Source organism: Ruditapes philippinarum, unplaced genomic scaffold (genome assembly GCF_026571515.1).
Source record: "Ruditapes philippinarum isolate M1 unplaced genomic scaffold, ASM2657151v2 ctg2869_1_1_1_1, whole genome shotgun sequence".
Taxonomy (NCBI): Eukaryota; Metazoa; Mollusca; class Bivalvia; order Venerida; family Veneridae; genus Ruditapes; species Ruditapes philippinarum.
The window spans coordinates 35,661-52,209 of record NW_026864227.1 but is presented as its reverse complement, the minus strand read 5'-3'; the positions used below and the strand labels follow the sequence as shown (position 1 = coordinate 52,209).

Here is a 16,549-nt window from a genome sequence, read left to right as displayed (position 1 = left end):
AACCATGGTAGTTATATAGCTCAGTTGGCAGACAGGAAAAACTGAAAATATAACCACAGTAGTCATATAGCTCTGTTGGCAAGCAGACAGGAAAAACTGAAAATATAACCCCAGTATTTATAAAGCTCTGTTGGCAGACAGGAAAAACTGAAAATATAACCATGGTAGTTATATAGCTATGTTGGCAGACAGGAAAAACTGAAAATATAACCACAGTTGTTATATAGCTATGTTGGCAGACAGGAAAAACTGAAAATATAACCATGGTAGTTATATAGCTCAGTTGGCAGACAGGAAAAACTGAAAATATAACCCCAGTTTTTATAAAGCTATGTTGGCAGACAGGAAAAACTGAAAATATAACCGCAGTAAATATAAAGCTCTGTTGGCAGACAAGAAAAACTGAAAATATAACCGCAGTTTTTATATAGCTATGTTGGCAAGCAGAAAAAAATGAAAATATAACCGCAGTTTTTATATAGCTCTGTTGTCAGACAAGAAAAACTGAAAATATAACCGCAGTAGTCATAAAGCTCTGTTGACAAACTGTTTAAACCTTTATAGATAAATGAATAAAGTGCATACTGTATTGTCACACATCAATTCATTGATATAATAATACCTGATGTGTATTATAGTAAACTGTTTGTCCAGCAAAATCCCAAATATTGTATGTTATCTTCTCCTCTTCATGTTTCACCTGCCATGTCTGAATATCAATACCTGTAATATATAACCAATAAACAATACCTGTAATATATAACCAATAAACAATACCTGTAATATATAACCAATAAACAATACCTGTAAAGTAATATATTACCAATAAACAATACCTGTAAAAAAATATGTAACCAATAAACAATACCTGTATTATATAACCAATAAACAGCACCTGTAATATTTAACCAATAAACAAAACCTGTAAAGATATATATAACCAATAAACAATTCTTGAAATGTAATACATAACCAATAAACAATTCTTGTAATGTAATATATAACAAATAAACAAAACCTGTAAAGTAATATATAACCAATAAACATTTCTTGTAATGTTATATATAACCAATAAACATTTCTTGTAATGTAATATATAACCAATAAACAATTCTTGTAATGTAGTATATAACCAATAAACAATTCTTGTAATGTAATATATAACCAATAAACAATTCTTGTAATGTAATATATAACCAATAAACAAAACCTGTTAAGTAATATATAACCAATAAACATTTCTTGTAATGTTATATATAACCAATAAACATTTCTTGTAATGTAATATATAACCAATAAACAATTCTTGTAATGTAATATATAACCAATAAATAATTCTTGTAATAAAGTATATAACCAATAAACAATTCTTGTAATGTAATATATAACCAATAAATAATTCTTGTTATGTAATATATAACCAATAAACAATTCTTGTAATGTGATATATAACCAATAAACGATTATTGCAATGTGATATATAACCAATAAACAATTCTTGTAATGTAATATATAATCAATAAACAATTCTTGTAATTTAATATATAACCTATTAACAATACCTGTCATATATATAGATACATAGATATAAGGATACAGAAGTACACCAAAAGTAAACTTATCTCTCACTTTTTGTTTTGCATAAAAAGTGACATAGACGACTGAAATATATTGCAGACATCTCTAAAAAGGAGTTGTTCACCTATCTCATGCCTTTAATAAATAACTGATCTATAGAAACATAGTCTTAAATAATAAAGATTTTCAAAAGTGATAAAAGTATACTGTATGTAATAATCTTACCATCAGTGATATCTTCCCCTTGCTTTAGTTTAGCTACACCATCTTCACTCAATAGAGCCTTCACTAAACTATAAATCAACATATAATTTACAGAACATCATTATTAAAACAATAATCAAAGTATATTTGATATATAATAAGTATATACAGTGTGAAACTAGGTTATATTTATGTTAAGTTGCTTTCAGCATAAAAGCCGCTTATATTTATATTTACATCTGTGTCTGTTTTTCTCATATAAAGTTATAATTTGTTATTACAGTAAACATAAGGATAAGATTTGTAGTAATGTATATATACCTACAGTAAACATAAGTAAAAGATTTGTAGTAATGTAAAAATACCTAGTTTTCCCGGCTCCACCAAGCCCCACTAACATTAGTTTAGTTCTTTTACTGAGAACTGCTCCACTCAACAACCTCTGTAGATATGCAAATGTTGAGTGAAAACCTTTATCTCGTATCTCACGTGGAGGTGTCTTCAGTAATGGACAATCATCCAAGTCTAACTCTAGTAACAAAAATTACAGAAGTTTCATGTTGACATCTCAAATACATTTCCAGTTATGTTCTGGACAAAAATGTGAAGCAGACAGACAGATGGACAGACAGAAGGAGACTATAACCATACTCCTTGCTACCTTTTTGGTAGGGGATATAAACTTAAAATAGTCAGAACATTTAGTTAACTTACATGTTTAATGAAGTTTTGTAAAACTAGAACTATCGCTGAATGCGATTCATACCCCCACCAATGTCCTTGACAGAAGACGACTTGGAAAGGTGGTTAAGGGAATAACTTAAGTGGCACAAATACATAAAAAGAAATTATCTCGGGTGAAAAAAAGACTCATTGTACAGGTAATAGTAAAAATATCTATTATCAAATCATGTTCGAAACAGTTACAAATAACCTTTCATTTTCCCAATATACTAAAATTTTTATAAGTCAATTTTTGACCTTCAAGTGTGGCCTTGACCTTAAGCTGGCACAAGGGTAAGATGGGTTCTGCACATCGCCCAATTGGAGTGAACATTTGAGTAAAGTTTGAAGAAAATCCTTCCATTAGTATAGAATTTATAGAGTGGACACAACATATTGTCTAGTATTGATTGTATGTAAATTTAAAGACTTAAAAAGGGGCATAACTTTGTCAAAATGCAGTACAGAGTTATGAAACTTGACCTTCATATCTTAATTGTGACACCTCATATCTTTTAAGTTTCAAGCAAATACCTGTGCTAGTTTCAGAAATATTCAAGAACATGTTAAAATCTAAGAACATTTTCTAAGTCAATTTTTGACCTTCAAGTGTGACCTTGACCTTTAGCCTGCACAAAGGTGACATGGATTCTGCACATAACCTTGTTTAGGTGAACATTTGAGTAAAGTTTGAAGAAAATTCTTCCATTAGTATAGGATTTATAGAGCGGACACGACATATTGTCTAATATGTGATTGTATGTAAATTTGAAGATTAAAAAGGGGCATAACTTTGTTAAAATGCAATACAGAGTTATGAAACTTGACCAGCATATCTTAATTGTGACACTTCATATATATTTTAAGTTTCAAGCAAATACCTTTCCTAGATTCAGAAATATTCAGATATATGTTAAAATTTAAGAACATTTTCTAAGTCAATTTTTGACCTTCAAGTGTGACCTTGACCTTAAGACATGGGTTCTGCACATAACCTTATTGAGGTGAACATTTGAGCCAAGTTTGAAGAAAATCTTTCAATAAGTGTAGGACTTACAGAGCGGACACGACATACTGTGTAATATTTGATTGTTTGATATTTGACCTTCAATTGTGACCTTGACCTTGAGCTAACACATGGGCAACATGGGTTCTGCACATCCCCTTGTTGAAATGAACATTTGAGCCAAGTTTGAAGAAAATCTTTCAATTAGTGTAGGACTAACAGAGCGGAAACGACATATTGTGTAATATTTGATTGTTTGATATTCGACCTTCAATTGTGACCTTGACCTTAAAATGACACATGGGCAACATGAGTTCTGCACATCCCCTTGTTGAGGTGAACATTTTAGCCAAGTTTGAAGCAAATCTTTCAATTATTGTAGGACCTACAGAGCGGACACGACAAACTGTCTAATATATGATTGTGTTTGATATTTGACCTTCAACTGTGACCTTGACCTTGAGCTGACACATGGGCAACATGGATTCTGCACATCCCCTTGCTGAGGTGAACATTTGAGCCAAATTTGAAGAAAATCCTTCAAGTGGTATAGGAGTTATAGAGCGTTAGTTAGCCAATTAGTTAGAAAAAAAAACATAATAATTGTCAGCAACCTCTATGAAAACAGAAAAATTGAGCATTGCATTGAAATTATATAATCTGAATAGGAACAGTAAACCTGATTGCCATCATTTAAACCCCATCATTAATTCATCAAAATGTTATTTATAAATAAATGCCAATTTAGTCACAGTAATAATTGGAAATGATATAATAAATGTACAAACTTTTTAATGATTTGATCTGGCTAATTTCTGCAGGTACAGAGAGTAGATTTGGGTTGTGAGTGAGGTTCAGTTCATACAGGTTTGTTAGCTGACAGATCTCTGGTGGTATCCGGGTAATTCCTTGGTTCGCAAGTATCAACACCTTCAACTTTGTACAGCTTAATATCTCCCTGGGAAAACCATCAGGGGTAGATTCATCTAAACAGAAGTAAAAATAAATGAAAAATTATACTCCAACTATTGCTTTTCAAAATTATAACTTTAAGGGTATGACTGGTGAAATGCCCATGGCCATACTTGATAGCAAACGCTACTTTTCAAACCTGTAACAATAATGGCAGAGGTTGCTAGTAAAGGATGTCTCCCTTCAAGCCGTTTCTTGCTACTAGCGGTTCTTGCACCACAGTATCCTTCCTTCTCACCCCTGCCTACCATTGGCTTCAGTCTGGACATCGGCAGCTAACTTCATGCAAGCTTAGTAGTGCCCCCCCCCCCTAAACATAGTCCTGAGCTATAGAAAGCCATGTTACATGCTGCAGAGTATCTTCAATCATCTGCCAATGCCTTGACTATCTCTCCAAAACATGCAGGTATTAAGGGATCAGCATTGTACATTCCATTACAAGAAGCAAAAGGCACTTTTACATTAAAGCTTATAATTATTTTCAAATCTAAAATTTTATAAAGATAATGTATAAAGTCTATATTTATTTTGTATTAACAAATAATTACCTGGCTGCTCTTTCCCTTTGTATCCAAGACGTGGAAATAGATTAAATATAGCAGCATTTAGTTTGCCTATTTCTTTAATATCTAACACACCATTACTATTCTCATCAAACATGTGAAATAATTCCCTCTTATCCTAAAAAATTTAAAAGAACAAAAGTTATACACACCTAGTTTCAATCATATAGAAACCTGGATTCAATACCATAACACCTGGTTACAAATTTAACATCGTATTTCATAAAACATTCTTGTTATAGAAAAACAACATCCAGAAATCATACATAATGGGTTTTTTTTTTTAAAACAGATGGTGAAAAGTTTTAAATTGTTGATGTGATGATTATATGTAGTGTAAATTGATGAATGCCAGTTAAGTCTATCTAATCAGTTATTCTTGTATATACAGACAAGTAAGTTATTTCCCCTGATAAAAAATACCTTTCCATTTGCTTCCAGCCATCTGTCAATCTTCCTTTGTAGGAAATAGTTGAACTCTTGATAGGAAACATGGTCCTGAGATGAGCTTAACTTGGCCCACTGAACACCATCTACAAACAAACACAACACAATTAATATACATGTATATACAATCAAAAAATGTAATCACAATAAATAACAGATACAAACAAAGATATAGTCAAACATTACAAAAAATAAAAAAGTATATTACCATAAAATCAAGCATATTATATGATAATGAAATCCACAGTTACAAACAAATAAATATAGATATGTTACAGAAACACCAGCTGCAAATATAACAGCATATTTAAAGATGGGAGTTTCATACCAAGATTAATCAAAACTTAAGTCTCAAATTAATATTTTAAGTCTCAGATAAATACTTAAGCCTCACTATCAACTTAGATTATGATCTATACCTCAGACTCAGATCAATACCTTAGATTTAGATCATTAACTTAGACTCAGATCATTACATTAGTCTAAGACCAATAGCTAAGACTGAGATTTATATCCAAGTCTCAGATCAATACCTTAGACTAAGATCAACACCTTTATATTAGTCTCACATCTACATTAGTCTCAGATTAATACCTCAGTCTCAGATCAACACCTTTACATTAGTCTCACATCTACATTAGTCTCAGATTAATACCTCCGTCTCAGATCAACACTTTTACATTAGTCTCACATCTACATTAGTCTCAGATTAATACCTCAGTCTCAGATCAATACCTTTGTCTCAAATTAATATTAAATCTTAGTCATAAATCAATACTGAGATTAATACCCTAGTGTCAGATCACAACTGTAGATTAACAGATTAGACTCAGATCAATAACTTCAACTTACACCTTATACCTTTAACATTCATTACTAACTTTAAAATTCAAAGGCTTTTAGGATCCTTACATCAGATAACAAACAAGGATAATTAATAAAATGTTGATAATATGTAAACAAATCTTACTGCATAGGAACTCTTCCAGATTAACTAGTTTGGTGAAGCTACTGGGTAGCTTGGTAAAACAATTACCATGAACATGTAAGTACTTCAAGTTGACAAGATTACCTATATCATCTGGCATTTCTGTAATTATACAATGTCTGTAAATTATTGTAATTATACAATGTCTGTAAATTATAACTGTAATTATACAATGTCTGTAAATTATTGTAATTATACAATGTCTGTAAATTATTGTAATTATACAATGTCTGTAAATTATTGTAATTATACAATGTCTGTAATTTATTGTAATTATACAATGTCTGTAAATTATTGTAATTATACAATGTCTGTAATTTATTGTAATTATACAATGTCTGTAAATTATTGTAATTATACAATGTCTGTAAATTATTGTAATTATACAATGTCTGTAATTTATTGTAATTATGCAATGTCTGTAAATTATTGTAATTATGCAATGTCTGTAAATTATTGTAATTATACAATGTCTGTAAATTATAACTGTAATTATACAATGTCTGTAAATTATTGTAATTATACAATGTCTGTAAATTATTGTAATTATACAATGTCTGTAAATTATTGTAATTATACAATGTCTGTAAATTATAACTGTAATTATACAATGTCTGTAAATTATTGTAATTATACAATGTCTGTAAATTATAACTGTAATTATACAATGTCTGTAAATTATTTTAATTATACAATGTCTGAAAATTATAACTACAATATAATTTCTGGTTAATAACTAACTGCTATTGTTTCTTTACCAGTTAGTTAACAACTTATGCATCTACAACTTCATTATTAGTTTACAGGCCATTGTTACACTTCCCTGCCTGGGAACATCTGACTGTTTCATTCACATTATGATTTCTATATTCAAAATAACATTACAAGTAATATTTATTCAACTATTGAAAGCTGTTTACTATAGGTCAATAAAAAGAAATAATCTTAATGCTACAGTTAATTTACTAGATTCAAAGACGACTTTACAATAAAAAGAACCCAAGAAGAATATTGTTTACCTGTGAGCATCATGTATGGGAAAGTTAGCTTAGTTAAACTGGTAAGCTTTGTAACAACACTCGGTACTTTAGGGAAACAGTTATTTCCAAGCTCAAGAATTTGAAGGGCAGTCAACTCTGATAAACTATCAGGTAGATCTGCAATGTTGTTCTCCATGGCAACCAAACTCAATAACTTCTTACAATTCTTTACTGATGCTAAAAATAAAAACAGCTTGGTAGTTAAAAACTAAAATTGTTTTATTTGAAATGTAAACATATAATAACATTAACTTCAATTTTAACTGTTTGTAAAAATATATATAATCAATGCTGCTAAATTGAGACCATCTCTAAATTAAATAGTTTCTTATAATGAAAGTTGTTAGGAAAACACAAGGCATACCTGATATAAATTATATCAAATGAAAACATTTAGTATTGATATTCTGATGATACATATCCTACCAACATTACACTGTCTGATTTTTATGTGATTTATAACTGTATAAGTAAGATGAAAATAGTTTTTTACAGAACATGTTTTAAGCTTCCATATTTATACTTTATTTTAACAAAATTACATTTTATATGATTTCAGCTTATGTTATACATGCCCGTCTTTCTAATAATTGAATATTCATGGCAACTTTTATGTAAGTATATAAGTTAGAGTAGGGGATGGTACCTGTAATGTATGTGATTATTGTTATATCACATTATTCATTTAAAGCATACAAATTCCATACATGTTTCATACTCTTTTAGCAATGTTTTATAAAGGAGATTAAACATTTTTTTTTAGTTTTAATGTACCACAAACCTTTTATTATAAACCCATTCACCTGATAATACATTTATATCAAAGAATATATTTCAAAATTAAAGTAGATGACAGTTTACCTGGTATTTCACTGATGAAATTGTGAGCTATTTTAAAATCCAGCAAGTTTGGTAAGCTGTTGAAGAAGTTTTCAGGTATAACAGTTAGATTGTTGTAACCAAGATCTATGAAAGACAGGAATTCTGAGTAATGTCCATATAGTTCAGGTAACACCTCCACTAAGTTATCCTTCATACACATACAGTTAGCATGTCCTGGGCATAAATACAGATTGATATTTTTGTTGAATTTGCTATATACATGTTTTAAACCTGTCTTGTCTATGTTCTCCTGTAGGATCTCTTGTAACTCCTAAAAATAAACATTAATAATTACCTACATCATGTAACAAATGTTGACGTTACATCACTATAATGTAATTACAATAAATGTATATATTATACAACAATAATGTATCTGAAGACAAGAAAATAGAAACATTCCCTGACAGCCATGTACTTGAAAACAAAACAAATAGAAAAAATAAGGCAACATTTTGTACACCTGAGCTGTGTTTGGAGATCTGGCATATGGAGGTTCTTTTGGCAGATGATCTTGATTCATTATAAATAAGATGAAAGTAAAGAACATAATCTGACTACTGAATAGCACCTTCATTACATGACTTACCCAGAACAGATCTTCAGTTCAAAAGGGGAATCATTCATGAAAACCTATGCTAATATTATTTGTCTTGTGTTGCATACTAATCATTGATCATGAGATTTTGAGATACAGTCTGTACAATTTCCATGCATCCAAAAGATGCACATTTTTTAAAAACTGTGCATCAATCTTTTTATGTTTCTCTGACACAGGACCCACATTAATTAACCACTGAAGTCACATATATAATAGACAAACAGCAAAGTTAAAGTTCAAATGAAGACATGTATACAGTAATTGTAGAGGTAAAACTTGTTCATAGCCTTAAGATATTTTTAGATACACAAAGAGTGACAAGCCAGTCATGTCCATGCAGGGTGGTCATGGGCCCTAGACAGTCACATAAAATAAAACTGTTTCAAAAGAATACCTTCAGTAGTAAATAAGAAATTAAATTGCAATAAAAAACCTGTACTGTATGCAATGTTGTCAGCTGATATAAGTTAAGCTAAAAATAGAATGAATCTTACCAAAGAGCTCTTCACTATTGGATTTCCTCCAGTAAACATTAGGATGCCTTTTGAGTTCTTCTGAAACATATCCTCCAAAGAACCGATATCAAACTCGCTGAAATGTTTCCAGAATCCTGCCATGACGAGAGCACGCAGTCCTTCCTTCACCTTCATATACACATACATATAATGTTTAATTCATTGATGTCAAAGACTATCGTCTAGTTATAATATTCTACTACAGATTTATTTTATATAAATAATAAATCATTTTAACAGAAAAAAAATGTAATTATTGTAGGTATTTAGCTAAATCTAACAAGTGAGGTCTAAATACAAAGTGGATTTTCTGCAGTGTTCCATTGCATGGAATACCAAAAATAAAATAACATTGTACAGTAACAAAAGCTTTTATATATACAAAAAGTACTGATAGAGGTATTAGCTTTGATTGTGCCCATACAACAAAACAAAACATAACAAAAGACTGGGTTAATAAAGTACATAAATATAAAAATAAACCAATACTTTCATCACAAATTCCACCTTTCTTCAAGAACTAAACTACACAATATTAATTAAATAATTTCATAATGTCCATTAAGTATCAATTGTAAGTAAAATCTTGCATTATGGAATTTGTTTATGTCTTTTCATAATTATGTAGTTTAATCTTTAAATTAAAATAAGTTCTGGTTTCAATGAACAAGAGCTGTCAGGGGAGACAGTGGCTCAACTAATTAAATACTGGACACAAAACTATTATTTCTGTATAACTGAAATATTAGACCTATAACATATTTGTACCATGCTTGGACCATGCCAATGAAAGAGAAAATGAAATTCCTATGCTTTAACAGAAAAGACACCAATAAGAAACCTGAAGTCAATCCCTTCTGTAACAAAGTTGATAAGTGTAAGAGCAAATAATGACGGGACTTCATGATTTCTATATAGCCATCAATTATGTGAATGTTTGACTTATTACATACACCTACCTGTATCTGGTTCTTGTCTGTCAGAAAATTGTCTGGAAACAAATTTTGAGTTGTACCAGGCAGTATCATCTACAAAATTAATCAAGACAATACAAATTAAGCAAATTGCTGGTAATGTACATAACAAATCCCTCATGGGTTCTGCTTTACCAACAATATAAACATGTCTGAGATTAAATTTTAAAATAATAAATGAAAAACAACTATATTATCTCCACAAAACAAATGACATGCTTTTTAATCTAATATTGTATCATGTTCATATGTATATTTTTTATATCAAGCTAGTTTATGTATGCTTACAAAGTATTTTTTGTATGTAAAACATTATTTCTTAATTACAGAATGATAAAAATGTTACAATTTATAGATATAATTAAACTTTTTTTTGTTGACCTTTAAGTATAATTACCTCAGGGTATGTAGTCATAATAAAATGCCACATCCACAATACTGGCACCAAATCTTCTTTACTGTTTACATCACTGTCATGTATACCTTTACCATCACTAAAATGTACAAGACGCTTCATGTTCCATGTACTGTACTTTCTACGATCAGCAATCATTGCTTCTCCTTGATTACGTACAGAAAGTGTTGCACGACCTGCTACAGGGTCTGAAGTAAAAAAATGTTGCAAGATCATTAGAAGTGCATTTAGTTAGTTTGGTTCAGTTCATATTTTACAAAATGTCACAATTAAACTTAAATTTATATATCTAAAGTTTTGTAATAATATTATTGTAACAGAGTTTTATGTCACAATGATACAGTTAATCTCACATGACAAACTTTTCACATTTATAATTGAAGGATGACCTTCAAGCATTATTTATGTCTATAAATATATAATACCTACTTACTCCATGTGAGACACAGCTTTATAATTGGAGGATAACCTTCATGCATTATTTATGGGTATAAATATATAATACCTACTTACTCCATGTGAGACACAGCTTTATAATTGGAGGATGACCTTCAAGCATTATTTATGTCTATAAATATATAATACCTACTTACTCCATGTGAGACACAGCTTTATAATTGAAGGATGACCTTCAAGCATTATTTATGTCTATAAATATATAATACCTACTTACTCCATGTGAGACACAGCTTTATAATTGAAGGATGACCTTCATGCATTATTTATGGGTATAAATATATAATACCTACTTACTCCATGTGAGACACAGCTTTATAATTGGAGGATGACCTTCAAGCATTATTCATGTCTATAAATATATAATACCTACTTACTCCATGTGAGACACAGCTTTATAAATTTGGAGGATAACCTTCATGCATTATTTATGGGTATAAATATATAATTCCTACTTACTCCATGTAAGACACAGATGGTGATATATGACCTCATTAAACAAGCTTTGTTTCGGGTATTTAAGATTCTGTAATGTGAGCTTAGATGGCAGAGTTACACATGCAGAACCGGACAGGCTTAAACCTCGACCGTTAAAACAAACACTCTCCATTGACTCTAACATATTATACATCTTCATCTCCAAAGCTGAAAATAATAAATATTGTACATTTAAATGATGGTGTATATTGTTTTATTTTAAACTGTTAATATTATAATGATACTGATAAACTTTATCTGTAATCTGAAATATTTATTTACCTGACTGCATCTCTATTGTCTTTAAAACACAACAGAAAGATGAACTAAATTAAATAGAGGATATTGAATGAGTGAAGATCTTAAACTGAATTTGTTGGATAAGTTGAATGAAATTATATTATGCCAGCCCCTGGTGAGCATAATTTTGGTTTATTCAACGAGTTAAAAAAATTAGTACAAGATAATAATACTTTATTTATCACATATCAAAAACAAGAATAGTTTACAGTTAAAAAAAGAGTAATATTTCATTGACATGCCTATAGTGTAACACTGACATTAGCATGCTTTAATGCTATGTTTGTATATAACGAAAATTATGTAGTGTCAAATTGTTATGACACTAAATCTAACTATGTCATGTATAATGTTTCATAAAACTAACTTAGTCATGTAAAATTGTTATGTAAATCTTGTCATGTATATTGTTACGTAAATCTAACCATGTCATGTATATTGTTATCATGGATATTGTTATCATGTACATTGTTATCATGTACATTGTTATCATTTACATTGTTATCGTGTACATTGTTATCATGTACATTGTTATCATGTACATTGTAATCATGTACAATGTTATCATGTACATTGTTATCATGTACATTGGTATCATGTATATCATTATCAGGTATATTGTTATCATTTACATTGTTATCATGTATATTATTATCATGTATATTGTTATCATGTACATTGTTATCATGTACATTGTTATCATGTATATTATTATCAGGTATATTGTTAGCATGTACATTGTAATCATGTACATTGATATCATGTACATTGTTATCATGTACATTGTTATCATGTACCTTGTTATCAGGTATATTGTTATCATGTACATTGTAATCATGTACATTGTAATCATGTACAATGTTATCATGTACATTGTTATCATGTACATTGTTATCATGTATATTATTATCTGGTATATTGTTATCATGTATATTGTTATCATGTATATTATTATCATGTACATTGTTATCATGTATATTGTTATCATGTATATTATTATCAGGTATATTGTTATCATGTACATTGTTATCATGTATATTGTTATCATGTACATTGTTATCATGTATATTGTTATCATGTATATTGTTATCATGTACATTGTTATCATGTACATTGTTATCATGTATATTATTATCATGTATATTGTTATCATGTATATTGTTATCATGTATATTGTCACGTAAATCTTACCACATGTTAGTCCTTTAACAGCTTCACCACAATTTTTCTTCTCATTCTTCTTTACTTCTGTCTGTTTCTTTATGAACTTTAAATATCAGACATTTATATCCTTTATGAACTTTAAATATCAGACATTTATATCCTTTATGAACTTTAAATATCAGACATTTATATCCTTTATGAGCTTTAAATATCAGACATTTATATCCTATATGAACTTTAAATATCAGACATTTATATCCTTTATGAACTTTAAATATCAGACATTTATATCCTTTATGAACTTTAAATATCAGACATTTATATCCTATATGAACTTTAAATATCAGACATTTATATCCTTTATGAACTTTAAATATCAGACATTTATATCCTATATGAACTTTAAATATCAGACATTTATATCCTTTATGAACTTTAAATATCAGACATTTATATTCTTTATATGAACTTTAAAAATCAGACATTTATATCTAGATAAGAAGCGAATGGACTTATAATGCATTGTTTGGCTTTAAATTTTCTTTATGCATGAAAGAGGAACTTTAGAGTTACAATGTTATTATATCATTACTTTTTTTTGTAATTTTATTCTACATGAGGCACAATCTTTAAGGGTTAGGTATCAATTTCTTTAACCAATATAATAAATTAAATTTTATTATAAAGTTTATAAATCAATTTGGAACTTGAGACTATATAAACAAAATCAAAATAATAGAAAGAGAATGTTACCTTTCCTGGTGTAGTTATTTGTAGGAAAACACCATCATTACTTAAAGCATTAAGTTTTACTTTCACTTGTATTGCTTTCATCTCTTTGCTATATATGACAGTACCATTGAGATGTAATGATAACTTCATCATTTTATATGTGCCCTGATAAAACAAAATGTATATCTTTAACATACCCTGATAATACAAAATATATATTAAACATACCCTGATAATACAAAATTTATATTGAAAGTGCCCTAATAATACAAAATTTATATTAAACATACCCTGATAATACAAAATGTGTATCTTTAACATACCCTGATAATACAAAATGTATATATCAAACATACCCTGATAATACAAAATTTATATTAAAAGTGCCCTGATAATACAAAATTTATATTAAAAGTGCCCTGATAATACAAAATTTATATTAAAAGTGCCCTGATAATACAAAATATATATTAAACATACCCTGATAATACAAAATGTGTATCTTTAACATACCCTGATAATACAAAATGTGTATCTTTAACATACCCTGATAATACAAAATGTATATCTTTAACATACCCTAATAATACAAAATTTATATTAAACATACCCTGATAATACAAAATGTGTATCTTTAACATACCCTGATAATACAAAATGTATATATCAAACATACCCTGATAATACAAAATTTATATTAAAAGTGCCCTGATAATACAAAATTTATATTAAAAGTGCCCTGATAATACAAAATTTATATTAAAAGTGCCCTGATAATACAAAATATATATTAAACATACCCTGATAATACAAAATGTGTATCTTTAACATACCCTGATAATACAAAATGTGTATCTTTAACATACCCTGATAATACAAAATGTATATATCAAACATACCCTGATAATACAAAATTTATATTAAAAGTGCCCTGATAATACAAAATTTATATTAAAAGTGCCCTGATAATACAAAATTTATATTAAAAGTGCCCTGATAATACAAAATTTATATTAAAAGTGCCCTGATAATACAAAATTTATATTAAAAGTGCCCTGATAATACAAAATTATATATTAAACATACCCTGATAATACAAAATTATATTAAAAGTTCCCCTTATAATACAAAATTTATATTAAAAGTGCCCTGATAATACAAAATTTATATTAAAAGTACCCTGATAATACAAAATGTGTATATCAAACATACCCTGATAATACAAAATTTATATTAAAAGTGCCCTGATAATACAAAATTTATATTAAAAGTGCCCTGATAATACTAAATTTATATTAAAAGTGCCCTGATAATACAAAATGTATATCTTTAACATACCCTGATAATACAAAATTTATATGTAAAAGTGCCCTAATAATACAAAATTTATATTAAAAGTGCCCTGATAATACAAAATTTATATTAAAAGTGCCCTAATATTACAAAATTTATATTAAAAGTGCCCTGATAATACAAAATGTATATCTTTAACATACCCTGATAATACAAAATATATATTAAACATACCCTGATAATACAAAATGTGTATCTTTAACATACCCTGATAATACAAAATGTATATATCAAACATACCCTGATAATACAAAATTTATATTAAAAGTGCCCTGATAATACAAAATTTATATTAAAAGTGCCCTGATAATACAAAAATTATATATTAAACATACCCTGATAATACAAAATTTATATTAAAAGTGCCCTAATAATACAAAATTTATATTAAAAGTGCCCTGATAATACAAAATGTATATCTTTAACATACCCTGATATACAAAATTTATATTAAAAGTGCCCTAATAATACAAAATTTATATTAAAAGTGCCCTGATAATACAAAATGTATATCTTTAACATACCATGATATACAAAATTTATATTAAAGTGCCCTAATAATACAAAATTTATATTAAACATACCCTGATAATACAAAATGTGTATCTTTAACATACCCTAATAATACAAAATGTATATATTAAACATACCCTGATAATACAAAATTTATATTAAAAGTGCCCTAATAATACAAAATTTATATTAAAAGTGCCCTGATAATACAAAATGTATATCTTTAACATACCCTGATATACAAAATTTATATTAAAAGTGCCCTAATAATACAAAATTTATATTAAAAGTGCCCTGATAATACAAAATGTATATCTTTAACATACCATGATATACAAAATTTATATTAAAGTGCCCTAATAATACAAAATTTATATTAAAAGTGCCCTGATAATACAAAATGTTTATCTTTAACATACCCTGACATACAAAATTTATATTAAAAGTGCCCTAATAATACAAAATTTATATTAAAAGTGCCCTAATAATACAAAATTTATATTAAAAGTGCCCTAATAATACAAAATTTATATTAAAAGTGCCCTGATAATACAAAATAAATTATATTAAAAGTGCCCTAATAATACAAAATTTATATATTAAACATACCCTGATAATACAAAATGTATATCTTTAACATACCCTG

The 16,549-nt window shown here is 28.3% G+C and overlaps 1 protein-coding gene across 3 annotated transcripts in view; it reads right to left on the bottom strand.

Moving 5' to 3' along the window:
- LOC132724909 (uncharacterized) overlaps positions 1 to 16,549 on the bottom strand; it is a 64,583-nt gene that overhangs the window by 21,140 nt on the left and 26,894 nt on the right. For all 3 annotated transcript variants that reach the window (XR_009624977.1, XM_060709892.1, XM_060709893.1), the window contains exons 25-39: positions 14,059 to 14,202; positions 13,333 to 13,408; positions 11,824 to 12,009; positions 10,891 to 11,096; positions 10,479 to 10,547; positions 9,499 to 9,648; positions 8,383 to 8,674; positions 7,501 to 7,698; positions 6,464 to 6,583; positions 5,470 to 5,579; positions 5,032 to 5,164; positions 4,300 to 4,497; positions 2,148 to 2,313; positions 1,804 to 1,871; positions 623 to 723 (exon numbers count right to left, since the gene is read on the bottom strand). Coding sequence is in view for 2 of the 3 variants with exons in the window: in XM_060709892.1 (XP_060565875.1) it covers positions 623 to 723; positions 1,804 to 1,871; positions 2,148 to 2,313; positions 4,300 to 4,497; positions 5,032 to 5,164; positions 5,470 to 5,579; positions 6,464 to 6,583; positions 7,501 to 7,698; positions 8,383 to 8,674; positions 9,499 to 9,648; positions 10,479 to 10,547; positions 10,891 to 11,096; positions 11,824 to 12,009; positions 13,333 to 13,408; positions 14,059 to 14,202 (2,217 nt within the window). In the remaining variant the exon portion in view is untranslated. The remainder of the gene's footprint in view (positions 1 to 622; positions 724 to 1,803; positions 1,872 to 2,147; positions 2,314 to 4,299; positions 4,498 to 5,031; positions 5,165 to 5,469; positions 5,580 to 6,463; positions 6,584 to 7,500; positions 7,699 to 8,382; positions 8,675 to 9,498; positions 9,649 to 10,478; positions 10,548 to 10,890; positions 11,097 to 11,823; positions 12,010 to 13,332; positions 13,409 to 14,058; positions 14,203 to 16,549) is intronic.